Raw genomic sequence first — 13,972 nt, 5'->3', positions numbered from 1 at the left:
GGATAACTCTATGTTTAAATACAAAGGTGTTCAAATTCGAAAAAAAGCCATGGTTATGTTGAAACCTATGAGGTATGCTTCTCTCCAGCTATGGGGAAAAAATCCCTGCCGTGGAGGCCTAGGCCTGGGCAGAGAGTGGGGTTGCCAACTCTAGGCTGGGAAATTTCTGCTGATTTGGGGTGAAGTCCAGGGAGCGTGGAATTTGGAAAAGGGAATCTGCCTTCCAAAGTTGCAATTTTCTCTAAATGTGATGATCAGAATGGGTCTTCTGCAGGCCTGTAGCTGGGGGGGGGGGATTTAGGGGCAATGCCCCCATGGATGAGTGCCGCCCCTGCAAGAATTTTAATTAAAATAAAATATATATATTTTAAAAATGTAAGATGTGTGTGGGATTTCCAAAATGACCCCGGGCACAGTCAGGGAAGCTTCAGCCTCATTTTCTTTTTTCCAGGCCAAAAAAACAATTAGGTTTTTAAAAATGCAAAACAAAATAGCAAAAAATAAAATAAAACTGCAAAATGCAAGAGAGAGAGAATCAGAGATTTCCCCCACTCCCCGACTCATGAAGACGAGGAAGTCAGTAGATGAAGAAGAGGACTCGACTTCCCCTTTTAAACACCGGAGAGGACTTGGCTCCCTCTTTTAAATGTCGCTCAAGCGGCGAGCCCGCCCACAGCAGAGGAAGAGGATTCGGCATGGTGGCAGTGGCCTCACTGCAGCTGCACCAGCTGAGCCAGCCTGGGCCGCATGACAGCAGGTCACATGGCCGGGATGGCACAGGCAGGCCACCACCACCAAGCTGAGTACTCTTCCTTGGCTGTGGGTGGGCTTGCAGTCTGACTGTCTCTCCCTCTCTCCCCCCCCCCGGCTTTCCCAACACCCCAACACCTAAAATTTTCTGGCTACACCACTGGTCTTCGGTTCACAATGGGCCATAAGAATATACAGATGAATTAGTTCAGATGCTGACATCACCAGGTTAAGAACTTTCCCAGAGAAGAAATCCTGCGCATCAAAAACATTTTGTTTACGGGATGGCATTGGAGAAGGGACACAAAGCACTTGAAGCCTGCCTGTCATCCTATTAATGAAGGGCAGATTCTCACACTATTCCCTCCCCCCTCTGCTAACGTGCAATATTACTGTCAGCATCTTCAGGACTGGGAGGGAATCTTTTCGCAAGGCTATGGAGCTGGGATGCCCGCTGTTCTCTCCCTGCATGTAAAAGAACCCTTTGTTAAATAATGAGGGAGCAACGCGGTTTGCAGGAGCCTCCCAGTTCCCATCCCAGCCTCCACCTGTCCTTCTGAGAGCTTGCAAGCATTCTTGGCCACAGCTCCATAGCAGAATGCACATGCTTTGCTTGTATGCAGAAGGTCCTGGATGCAACCCCCAGGACCAGGTCTAGGAAAGATCTGGGGAGTTACTGCTAGTCAAAGTAGGAGGTATTGTACTAGACAGACCACGGTCTTGTGCCAGTATAAATCCTGACGCCTTGGGAGGGGATGCAACTCAGCGGTAGAGCATCTGCTTTGCATGCAGAATTCCTCAGTTTCAGTTCTCAGCTTCTCCAGTTATCAGATCTCAAGGGATAGGTTAAGAGAAAGGGGCAATTCACACATTGCACAGTCCTCATGGAGGACACGAGTCCACCATGTAGACTTTGAGCCAGAGGTGCTATACGTGGTCCATGCCGGGGACTTAATTCCCAGACATGAGCAGTCTTTATTCAGATCGGGACCATAGAACACAAGGAGAAGGGCTTTGCCCTCCCTCCCACTGCCATTTCCCCAAGCTGAAACAGCCCCAGGCAGCTGCTGTTTGGGGAAAATGTATGCATGGTTATCAGTGCACATGACTTTCCCCAACCTGCACCTCGTGGCTCCCTCCAGAGGCTGTTTCAGTCCAGGAAAACAGGTGGCTGAAGCCCTTTCTGCCTGGACACTGTGGTCCTTTTCCAAATCAGGCCCGTGCCCGAATGAGAATTAACTTTACCAGCAGAGACCACACATGTGTTGATAATGAATTGGCCCCCTCCCTAAGAGCCTGGAGCACCACTGCCAATCTGAGTACACAATACTGAGTTAATCAGACCAATGGTCTGGCTCAACGTATATTAGGGGAAAGGGGCTGTTTGGTGTGGCTAAGAGCGGCGGACTCTAATCTGGAGAACTGGATTTGATTCCCCACTCCTACACATGCAGCCAGCTGGATGGCCTTGAGTCAGTCATAATTCTCTCCGAGCTGTTCTGTCAAGAGTAGGTCTCTCAGTGCTCTCTCAGCCCCACCTACCTCACAGAGGGTGTCTGTTGTGGGGAGAGAGGAAGGGAAGGAGATTGTAAGCTGCTCTGAGATTTCGAGTGAAGGGCAGGGTATAAATCCTCCTCCTCCCAGTCTCCCCCCTCCCAAGATCACAGGTTCCCATAAGAAGTTAATTAAGTGGCTTCCATCTTTAGTCCTGAAGATGATAAGAAGCTTGCAGGCCAAAAACACACACAAACAAACCAATTAGCGACACCTGCAGGTCTGTACAGGCCCATCACTGTTTGTGTTAACGCTTGAGGGGATGGTGAGGAAGGTGTTCTGCTTCACACAATCATATTCTCTAAAGTCCATCTCTGGTTATGTGATTTTTTTGTAAGTTTTTCCCATCTTAATAAATCTGCTTGAATTGATTTCCAAATATACTGCTTGGCTTGTTCCTCTGTTGGAATTATTTTTCCTCGTTTTGGTAAAAATACCTCTATTGCAAATGGTATTTTCCAGCAACATTTTATTTATTTCTTTTGTGGGGTATAAATATGAAAAATAAATAAATAAATAAATAAAATATGTTGGAAGAGAAATTCCCCTCTGCATTGCATGCCGCTTTCACTTTCTTTGATCATCAGATTTTATGGTACCTTCTGCATAGATTTATGGCCATTCAGAGGTGACTTCGCAGTCAGTACGGCATTGCCCCAGGGTATTCGAATGTGGTTTTGAGCTGCACCTTTTCTGTTCCAACGTGGGTTTGGTAAAACTATGGAGGGAAAAGCCAATGCAGAATCGCCCTCGGTGTCTGTTTGTAATGTATTCAGAAGCTGCCATGAATGCATTAGATGTAATGTGAAACATCTCATTAGGAAGCTATGTTAAGCTTCGTCTTGGACAGGGATTCAAGTCCAAGACTAATGTGCCCAATCACGATAAAGTAAACCGTGAGCGGGAACGAAAGCGATTGGCCCTTATCTGCTCAACCGCATTGGTTGTTATCTGTATAGTAGGTGTGGCTACATTAGCCGGGAAATGTTTAAATACTGAACAGCGACTGTGGACAAGCTGTTCGGGCTATCAGATGTTGTACCGTGTTGGAGAAGTGTTCATGTTGAAGATTAAACTTGAGTTTTTTGCTGAAAACACTCTCCGACTATTTGTTAAGCGCTGGACTTAACACTATTGTGGCGAGAGGAAGGGAAGGAGATTGGAAGGCGCTCTGAGACTCCAAGTGAAGGGTGGGGTATAAATCCAACTCTCCTCCTCCTCCTCTTCCTTGCCTGTAGAAGGTCCCAAATACTGGAACTGAAGATCTGCGAAGCCTCTCTTTGCACCAAGTACCCAAGTAATATAGAGAGAGCAGGATAGCTAGCAAAATGGACAGGTCAGCTCCTTCTGTATCCTTTCCTCGTGTCTGTCCTGCTGCTACCTCTTTGACCTCCAACTGCAGGAACTTCCTTCTGGCCATGTCTCTCTTGGTCCTCTCTTTCCATCTTCCAAGGGCAGTGACATGTGCTCTTGGAATCTCTCTCCACCCCAAGCTCAAATCCACAGCTAAAATTCCTGCTTTTCTATCAAAACATTGTTTTCTTTAACAAGAAAGAATATCCATTTCTTCCTTAAAGGAGCAAGCCTCAGGTGGACTGTATCCTAAGGTAGCCTACCCCCTTCCGCTAGCACGCAGCTGGGTTATGCTAACATCAAGTGCTTCTTTCGTTATAAAAAGGTGTTGGTACTCTCATATAGAAGGTTGCCCCCATTTCCACCAATTCCCCCCCCAGACTTGGGACCCTCCCCCCCCCCGTGCTGGTACTCAGTACCAGTGAGTGCTACCATAAAAAAAAGCCCTGCTGTCACAAGGTTCGGCCCACAGTATCTTCCATTTAAGAGGATGTTACATAGCAGCGCTTGGGAGGACCCTTGTCTGAGATTTGCCAGTAATGTTAATCAGTATAAGGCAGTTTTATATACCCATTTGTGTATTAGAAGTGTGTGTGTGGGGGGGGTTTCAGATTGAGGAAGGGGTGTTTGGTAGATGGCAGTTGCAAGAGGTGACTATCTGGGTGATTGGATTCCCTGCAGCTCATCCTGTTGTGCGTTCAGACGGCGTGCTGAGAGCGGTTTAAACTGGTCCGGTTCTGCTGCGATTATTTTTACTCTGGACAATCACGATCACAAGGGAGCGTGTGTCAGGTTCCCCCCCCCCAGTTTGCGCATGCGCATAACTGTTCATCCGTGGAATTGAAAAACTTTATTCTTGTGCATGCGCAGAGCCACGAAGGCAAATCACAGATTTCGCTTGACAGTTCCGCAGAGCACCGTGATTTCGCTGCTTTGACAGAAGACTTCCTTTTAAACTTTTCACCCGAAACTGGCCTCTTTGGGATCCTGAACTCAAAACTAGTGACCGTTTAAACAATGGTTTTAAAAATGCAGGAGTGGAGCTCCACTTATTGCGCATACCACTGACGCACCAAAAAAAGGCAGCTGAAAAGCGCAAGCCTCGGGCTTCCGAGCAGGGAGGGGGTTTAAATCATTGGAAGTGACTTGACACCGGAGGAGCGATCACACGGGGGAAACTGCGGCTTTAAACGGGAGAGCTGAGAAAACACCACTTTGGGACCTGGTAACAAAATACTCTGGGTTAAAGGGGTTTTGAGCCGGAAACCAACGGCTGGGGACAGGAGGCAGATGTTGACTGTGTGATCATGCATATAAAATCTGTCATGACACCAGATCAAACGGCGTGTCTGAACGCACCCTATGTATTGAAAGCATGTTTAGGCAAAAGCCATTGTTCTCCATCCCACAGCCTTCCCATTTGCAATGTGTGTGTGCCTTTCTCCCCCGCCTCCCCCCCAAAATGCTGATGCCTGTCTGGAAATCACAGGCTCTCACCTTAGAGTCCTTCTTCCCAATCTCAGATGTGTGCGGGCTGACTGCGTGCCGTCTGTGCTGATGGAAAAGCACACTGCACATTCTCAGAGGCATGCCTTAAACATTATTTGCATACATTTTCAGGCTGGTGTTGAAGTCTGGTTTAGATTACGGCTTGGTTGCAAGCAGATGGTGTGCATGAAATCTAAGACTATCTGAAGCTTAGCTATGAATGGCTTCTGGATGGGCGTGGAAAATGTCTGATGTTTTTCATAGGTTTGAATGAATTTACCAGTGGGTTGAGTTTGGCTTGGGGTTCTTTCCCCCATCCCATCTTTTGAGGGGAAACCCTTGGAACAAGACATCACAGACAACTTGATTACCAAGATCATGTCTACATCCCTTTGCAGGGATAAAGCTGCTAGGCAAAGGACAGTTTTGACCAAGAAAACGATGAAAGCTGAAAGGGTTAATGTGAGAGGATTCTGAACTCTGCACCCCAAACCCCCAGGGTTATTTATGTAACATAAATAGTATGTATAGTATTGAACATACTATTTATTGGGGCACCGCCTTCCCAATACAGTTAAGCTCCACCTTCCAGTAATGTAGCAAGAATGATTGGGCCCTCTTCAACAGATTCAAAAAACCAGGCCAAGTTCATTTAGAACTGCCTTTTTTTTTACACACACTTGTGGTACAGCAACAGCCAAAGAAGGGTAGAAAAGTGTTTTTTAACTGGGCGCACATGAATTGGGTTGGAGTCTCCTCTCTCCCCTCTGAGGCAGCCAAGGCTGGACTCACAGCACCCCCAGTGGCAAGGAAGAGTCATTGCAAGCTTGGGGAGATGCAGATACATTACCAGACTGCTGCTCCAATTTTTTTTTGAAAGAGTTGTGCTAATGCCATAGTCCCATGCACAACAGCAGCGGATAGAAAAGCCTGTGATAGCCATCCCACCAAAGTTAGGCCTACCCAGGGGGCACTGGCCACGGGGCAACTGCCCCCCTTTGCCCTGTGGGTAGTAAGCTATTGTCCCCTCCTCAGAGCCATTGCTCTACTCAGATTTGCAGATTCCATAGTTTTCAACCATTTTTAAGAAGTCATTGGGAGATGTTCTCTACACGTCTCAGCTGTCATTTGTCCTTTATTTATTTGTTCTTGGTTTTTTACCCAGCTTTTCAGATCCCCCCCACACCTGGCGTCCAAAGTACAGCATTTACAAGTATAAATATTATTTATAATATTTATGTTGCTTCTCTGACAAGACACCCAATTCATCTTTTAAAGATCACATTTGGCTTTTAATAATTGCCGATGCTATGTTAATCATGTTATTGTATTTTATTATATTGTTGTAACCCGCCCTGAGCCTTGTGACGCTGGAGAAAGCTGGATAGAAATAAAATAAATAAAAAGAGTTCAAACCAATGCAAAGTCAAATGTGACTTTTTAAAAAAAAACACCTCTATTTTAAAAATAACAACCATCACAATGACCAGAACAGAAAAATCCCCATTTAAATGGCAACCAATTAAATGGCATCAATAACCATTATTAAGAATGATCTCACAAAACGCTGTCCAAACAGCAAGTGCACAAAGCAATTTTAAAAAAGGTTTTCAAAGCACTCACTCTTCACAGCAGTTAATAAACCACAATTGTTTCAGGAAGCCATCAAAGGAAAATATCTAAACCTCAGCAAAAACTTTTTTGAAATGATAATGTCTTCAACAGCTGGCAAACTCCCCCCATCTTTTTACATGCCTCACTTTCCCAGTGATCCCCACACACAGAGAGCCCCACCTTGCTTAGGGGACATACGACAGGGCGGTTTGCAAGCAGAGGGAGGGAGTGGATCTCTCACAAGCCATGGCAGAGCCCAGGTATCTGCGCCGGCAGGTTTATCTGGACTCTCTGGCCCAGCTGCTTCCTCCAGAGACAGGAGCATTCCGCAGCCGACAGCTCAAGCTATAAAAAGAGGCCGGGGAAGATTGTGAAGCAGAATACAAAAATTTGAAAGGCGGGACCCAAATCTGGGTGTATGCTGAGTAGGGTTGTCAGTGTCCAGATGGGGCCTGGAGTTCTCTGAGAATTACAGCTAATAGCTAGACTACAGGAATCAGTTCCCCTGGAGGAAATGGCAACTTTGGAGGTTGGAGTCTAATGAGTCCCCTCCCCAAACTCCACTCTCCCTGGCTCCACCCCCAAATCTCCAGGAATTTCCCATCCGGGAGCTGGCAACCCTACGTTGCTGAGGGGGAAGAGGGATGGAGACATGTTCTTTTGACCTACCTGAAAAAATGTAGTTAGACTAAACTTCCATAGCCCCATAGCTATCTGGTCAACCCAGCAAGGTTCCTTTCTCAGGAGTCTTCCACACAAGTTATTTGCCTTAGGTTTGATACCCACCCACTTCCCACATCACCCAGCGTTTCCCTGGCTTTCTTCTGATCTTTTTGAAACCTGCTGTGCTCCAAGTTTTGGGAAAGTTCACAGCAAAACCTGGATGGCCCTGGAAGGGATGGGAAGGTTTGGGTTTTTCCGGTCCTTTCCAAAGGGCTTCCAGGTAACCCTGGCAGGGGGCAGGGGGACTTACCGGCAGTGGGAGAGCCCTACACCAGCATCTCAATAATGTGACTTCTGGTGCATAATGGAAGTGATGTCATCATCTCACCAGCGATGTGAGGATGCTCTAGTATTTGGGCAAAAACTCAGTGGTAGAAGCAATTTTTACCATAGAGGATTTGCCCAAATTCCACAGCATCCACACATCACTGGTGATGTGGTGACGTCACCTCCGGTGCACACTCAAAGTGGCATTGCTAGCGACGACACTGAGATACTGATGTAGGCCTCCCTTGCTGTTGATGTCCTCTTGCCAGCCAGCTGAATGGGTGGGTGCCTTCCACACAGCAGCCATTTTTTCCAATTGAATATTGATATATTTTAGTCTTGCAGTATGGCTCTTTCCTGGGTTGCCTGCTGCTGCTTTGTAGTGGCAGGGGAAAAATGGGAAAAATACATGACATTCCAAAAATAACAACATTTTTCAAAATCCTAGAATGTCATGGTGACCCTATGATGTCCCTTTCGAGTTTGCGGCATCACACCACCATGTATTTACATGTCTTTACCCAGTCCACCTCCTGCCAGTTGCCAGTAGTTGGCTGGCAATCCTATCTCACAGGAAGCTTCAGAATGAATTTGGTAGACAGGCAAAAAATAGGTGAGAATTGTTTCAGTGTTCTCACTTGCCTCCCTCTCTCAGTCATTGTTTTGTAAGCAGACTAGGACAGTTCCTTCCATAAGCTCTGGAAAGAATATGTTCCTGCTGTGCTGTCTTTTATTAACTGTACCTTTGAATTGCTGTGCCTCTGTATTCATTGTTTTTATGCATTTGTTTTTAAGTTTGCAGCATATACCACTCTGGGACTGTTTATTGAACACTGGCTTATAACATCCATAAATAAACAGAATAAAATATTCAAGCTGGAACAAAGGATAGTGTAAACTGGAAGGGGACAGTCATGTTTAAAAATTTACTACATATGCATACATGGTTGAGGGCACATCTGCACTGCTAACTATGGGGGATGGGGGGGACTTACCAGTAGAAAGAAAAAGGCCTAGGCCACTAGGCTTGCCAAGTCCTCCCGGGGGGTGGGGAACCCCCCGCCCCAGAGGCCCGTTCCCCGCCGCCGGCGGATCGGGCCCTGAGGGGATCCCCACCCCCAAAGTACGTGACGTGCACGTCACCCGGAAGTGATGGGACCACGGCGGGCACGTTGGGGGCGGGGCCACGGTCATCCGAGGGAAAACTCTATGGAGCGAGCCGGGAGTCCCCCGCTGCAGCAACAGGTAGGACTTGGCAACCCTATAGGCCACATTGCTGGCGTCTCACAGGAAGTGACATCATCATGACTTCTGAGCAGTGCTCTGTTATTTGGGCAAAAACTTACACCCCCAGAGCAGGCGGTGAGTACCGAAAGGCCCGGTACTGTCCCCGAGTCAGGGCAGAACCCTGTGTGCGGGGCTGAAATCCCAGTCGAGTCTGTGCCTGATCCAGGCTGTAGTGAACCCCACTCTGACCCACAACCTTGTCTGCCCGTGGTGCCTGCACCGCTCCGCAGGTCCCAGCGTTCGCGGCAAATGCCGACTTATCTGAAGGACTATGAGTGTAAATACTGTTGGAATAACTGATGTACAAAGGTTGATTGCATGTTTGTAAATAATAAAACAATTGGGATGATGGCTTAACTTAGGGGGGAGGAATTGTAATGTATTGAAATGATTACATGAATCACCTCATAGGACTCCCGTGTTAAGCTTCGAGCCAGACCAGGGCTCCTCTGAGCGAACTTCCTATTGGTCGCTTCGTAACAGCGACCAATCAGAACGGTACCATTCCCTAGGAGGGAAAGACTCCCATTGGTCTTTATTCTAGCAATCTCATTGGTTGTTATTTGTAAATAGGCGTGGCTACATTAGCCCGGTTATGTTTAAAAGGAGCATAAGCTCCCACTGTTTTCTGTTCTGGTTTCTTACTGAGTTAGTGCTTGCTCGTTACTTCCAATAAAGCTGAATCACTTGCTGAATCACTGTACGAGTCCTTTGTTAGCGCGATCTAACAGTTATGCTAATGAGTTCCCCTAGCTCTTTTTCTACGAAATGACCCCTGGTTTTGGCCCAAATAACAGAGCATCAACCAGAAGGTGCTGGAGTGATAACGTCACTTTTGGGCAATGTGGCCTAGGCCTTCTTCTTTCTACTGCTAAGTTCCCCTGCTGGCCAGCTGATTGGAGGCTGGGGGGCAGATGGCCTGGCAGAGGAGGACCTCCACCTCCACCAGGGGGTCTGGCAACCCTACTGAAAACAGAAACTGGCTTCTCCTTTGTCCCTGATGTGCAGTGGAAACTGTTTTTAATGAAAACTTTGCAACAACAGGAAATAGATTAGCCGGTCCCCCCAGCCACTGGCGTGGGATGGGGTAGGGAGATAGGGTTGCCATCTCCATGCTAGGAAACTCCTGGAGATTTGGGGGTGGAGCCTGAGGAGGACAGGGACCCCACTGGGGTCCAATGCCATAGAATCCACCCTCCAAAGCTTCCATTTTCTCCAGGGGAAGGGATCCCTGTAGTCTGGAGATGAGTTTTAATTCCAGGAAATCCCCAGGTCCCACCTGGAGGCTGGCATCCCTGGCAGGAAAGTAAAAATATAGATAGCAGTCTGTTGTGTCCTCGGTATTACATTGATACTAACTACCCCTATTTACCAGGTAGAGTCCCTAGTTTTTATCTAGCAAATCATTATCCCAAATGTTGCCTTTGGGGAATTATTAAAGCTGTTTTAGTGTGGCTTGCTAGCATCATCCTTCTTGATAGATCACCCCTCCCTTGACCTCACAGCATTTAGGCACCTCCAAAAGTTCAGGAGAAACGATCTTGGTTGTCTGGAGATCAGTTGTAATAGCAGGAGATCTCCAGGCGCCACCTGAAGGTTGGCAACCCTATGCGGAGATCAGTTGCCGTTCGGGGATATCTCCAGACCCCATCTGGCAGTTGGCAACCCTATGCCTTACTTGTCCAAGACTCCTAATTCTTGGACTTCCGTTTCTGTGCCCAAGGACAGCCTCGTCATGTATTTTCACCCTCTCCTTCTGTCTCCTCAGGTTCGCCAGCAAGGGTGCTGGAGGTCCGGCCAAGGATTACTGCCGTGCTTGGCAAAGATGTGGTACTACCTTGCTCCTACCAGGCCGCGGAGGGTGACGTGGTGTTCCAGGTGACGTGGCTGAAGCGTGGAGACGACGGGCAGAGTGTGGAGCTGGCTGTTCTGCATTCGGAGCATGGGGAACACATCCAGGGTGCCTACGCAGGGCGAGTGTCTTGGCAGTCACAAGGGTCCCTGAAGAACGGCTCCATCCTGCTGAGGAACGCGGTGCAGGCCGACGAGGGGAACTACGAATGCCACCTCATCACCTTCCCGCGGGGCAACTTTGAGTCCCACGTCACCCTCAAGGTCCTAGGTAAAGGCATCTGGGAAGCCCTCAAAGTGAGGCCTAGCTCTCCATGAGATGGAAGCCCTCAAAGTGAGGCCTATCTCTCCATGAAATGGAAGCCCTCAAAGTGAGGCCTAGCTCTCCATGAGATGGACATCCTGTTCCCCAAGAACCCTGATTTGGATCAGGACTGTGGCCTACAGGGAGGAGGGGGTTCAGTTTTTGCCCCTGCGCTGTTTACCTGACCTAAAATGGCCCCTGGGAGGAGCTATTCGTCCCATTGGGAGGCAGTGCGTGCACTTTTGGACAACTCATATAGCCCCACAATGGAGCAGTGGAGCCAGTTGGATGTAGTGGTTAAGAGCACGGACTGTAATCTGGGAGAACTGGGTTTGATGCCCCACTCCTCCACATGCAGCTGCTGGTGTGACCTTGGGTCCATCACAATTTCTCTCAGAGCTGTTCTCTCAAGAGCAGTCCTCGAAAGAACTCTCTCAGCCCCACCTACCTCACAGGGTGTCTTTTGTGGGGAGGGGAAGGGAAAGGAGATTGTAAGCCATTCTGGGACTCCAAGTGAAGGGCAGGGTATAAATCCAATCGTCTCCTCCTCCTCCTTCAAATAGCGCCAATGTGGGTTGGTGAAATGGTGCAGGGGGAAAGCTGAAGCCCTTTCTCCTCCCATACACCATGGTCCCAATCCAAATCAGGGCCCCACAATTGATACAGGGACTCGGGGTTGAAACAGCAAGGTGAGAAATTTGAAATCAACCCTCCCACACACAGGTGGGCTGTGTTTGGTCTGATCCAATATTGGCTTCTCTTATGTTCTTAACAGTCTGGCAGGCCTTTCCCATTCATAGGACTGGGGCAAGGAGAATGTCACTCATCCCAGACATCCTTTCTAGTCAGAGTTGCCTAATCTTGTTGTGTGGGAAATCTGTAACTGGATTTCCTGGCATTTTTTTTCTAACACACGGAAGTTTCCCCATGGTTTAGGTTCTGACCTGCAGCAGTTTTTCTCCAGACTTGCTCACTTTTCCATTTGTTCTTAAACCTGATCTGAGAAAGCGCAAACCATTTCTGCAGTAGTGAAATTCCCCCGCATTGACATTTTAAAAACTGCACACTATGTGAAATTTTCCACAGTAGGTTGTTCCTCACCAGTCACAAACCCGAATGTTTCTCCTTCTTACCCCATGTTTTCTGAACTCGCTAAAACTGGGGATTCCAAAAACTGGGGATTCAGTAAAACTGGGGATTCCAAAAACGTGGTGCAAGAACGAGAAAACTTCGGGTTTGTGCCCAGTAAGGAAAAATTTCCCATAATACGCAGTTTTAAAAATGTCAGTGCAGGGAATTCACTACTGCGGAAATGGTCACAGAGAAATATTGAGGAAAGCACAGAAAGACAACAAATGGAAAAAACGTGAGAGGAAGCTCAAAGGAAAACCTCTGTAGTTTGGCCCCCGAACCTCAGGAAAGCCTTGTGAAAAGAGCAATGTTCTGTTGTGACCACAGATTGCCACAAAGAACCCATGGTGGATTGCTAAACCAAAATGGCCCAGGAAAAGGGCCTCACCATGCTCTCCTCATGGAAGCAGGACTGGCAGGTGGCAGCTGTGGGCGCCCAGGGCTGCTGCTTGCTAGCTAAGCTGTCCTTTCCTCATGCAAGGCTGTCTTGGACAAGATGAGAAGAGTCTCAACTTGCCTGGGGCTACTTCACGCATGACAAGACTCCCCTTGCCTGCAGCTCTGATAGAGGGTAGGCCTCAGGCCATCATCCCACCGGGACTTTTCCCAGTGGCCCTAAGAGAAGCAAGATGGGGGAAACGCCAAGCCCCATTTCCACAGTGCTATTGTCGAAATCTAAGTTAGGCCCATGTGCAACTGAGGAGGACAGAACTCTTAGCTCATATGTAGGGTTGCCATTCTCCAGGTGGCGGCTGGCAAACTCCTGGGATAACAACTGCTCTCCAGGGGACAAAGATCAAACAGATCTCTGGAGAAAACGGCCACTTTGGAAGGTGGACTCTATGGCAGGGACGGCCAAACTTGCTTAACGTAAGAGCCACCTAGAAGAAACATCACATGTCCAAGAGCCACAAGACATGAACAAATATTACATGAATGTTTTAATCGGAAAATATGCAAATTTGCTTTTCATTAACATTAAATAAAACTGCCAGAAATAAAAACAAAAGGAGTAAAAACAGATATTGATAATGATATTTAAAGAGACAAATGCTGTCTCCAAGCCGACGGGGGGCGGCGGGGGGCTTTGAGAACCCTATTAAAGTTGCTTTCTTTCTCTGCTACCCCTCCCCCACACACACACCTCGACCCTACCCAGGGAGGGAAACACTGGCTTGGGAAGGGAAGACCGGTCGGGGAGACACACCTCCCCTTCGCTTCCCCAGCTGCCCTGCCGGGAGCCGCACAATATGTGTGCAAGAGCTGCACATGGCTCCCGAGCCCCTTCCCTAGACAGTCAAGGATGTTACGTGTAGACAAATTCAGTGTTTAGACTTTATTGTGATCTTATTGGAAGCCGAGTGCCTTGTCAGGCCAGAGAGAGGCTTGAGAGTGAGTTAGCATATTATTATTACGGTCTTAGGAGCTGCGGTGGCTCAAGTGGTTAAGACGCTGAACTGCAGGCTGTGGAAGGTCGGTAGTTCAGCAGTTCGAGACCCGGGTGCCGCATGACGGAGTGAGCTCCCGTCTCTAGTTCCAGCTCCTGCCAACCTAGCAGTTCAAAAGCAAGAAATTGCAAGTAGATCAATAGGCACCACTTCGGTGGGAAGGGAACAGTGTTCCGTGCGCCTCGGTGTTTAGTCATGCCGG

At 48.0% G+C, this 13,972-nt stretch overlaps 1 protein-coding gene across 1 annotated transcript in view; it reads left to right on the top strand.

Annotated features, from left to right (window-relative positions):
* The window catches only part of PVRL4 (poliovirus receptor-related 4), a 141,926-nt gene that overhangs the window by 97,388 nt on the left and 30,566 nt on the right, over positions 1-13,972 (top strand). The window contains 1 exon segment of the mRNA XM_015408334.1: positions 10,805-11,158. Within this exon segment, the coding sequence (XP_015263820.1) occupies positions 10,805-11,158 (354 nt within the window).

Source organism: Gekko japonicus, unplaced genomic scaffold (genome assembly GCF_001447785.1).
Source record: "Gekko japonicus isolate JY-2015 unplaced genomic scaffold, Gekko_japonicus_V1.1 scaffold457, whole genome shotgun sequence".
Classification (NCBI taxonomy): domain Eukaryota; kingdom Metazoa; phylum Chordata; class Lepidosauria; order Squamata; family Gekkonidae; genus Gekko; species Gekko japonicus.
This window is presented reverse-complemented; position numbering and strand designations above follow the sequence as displayed.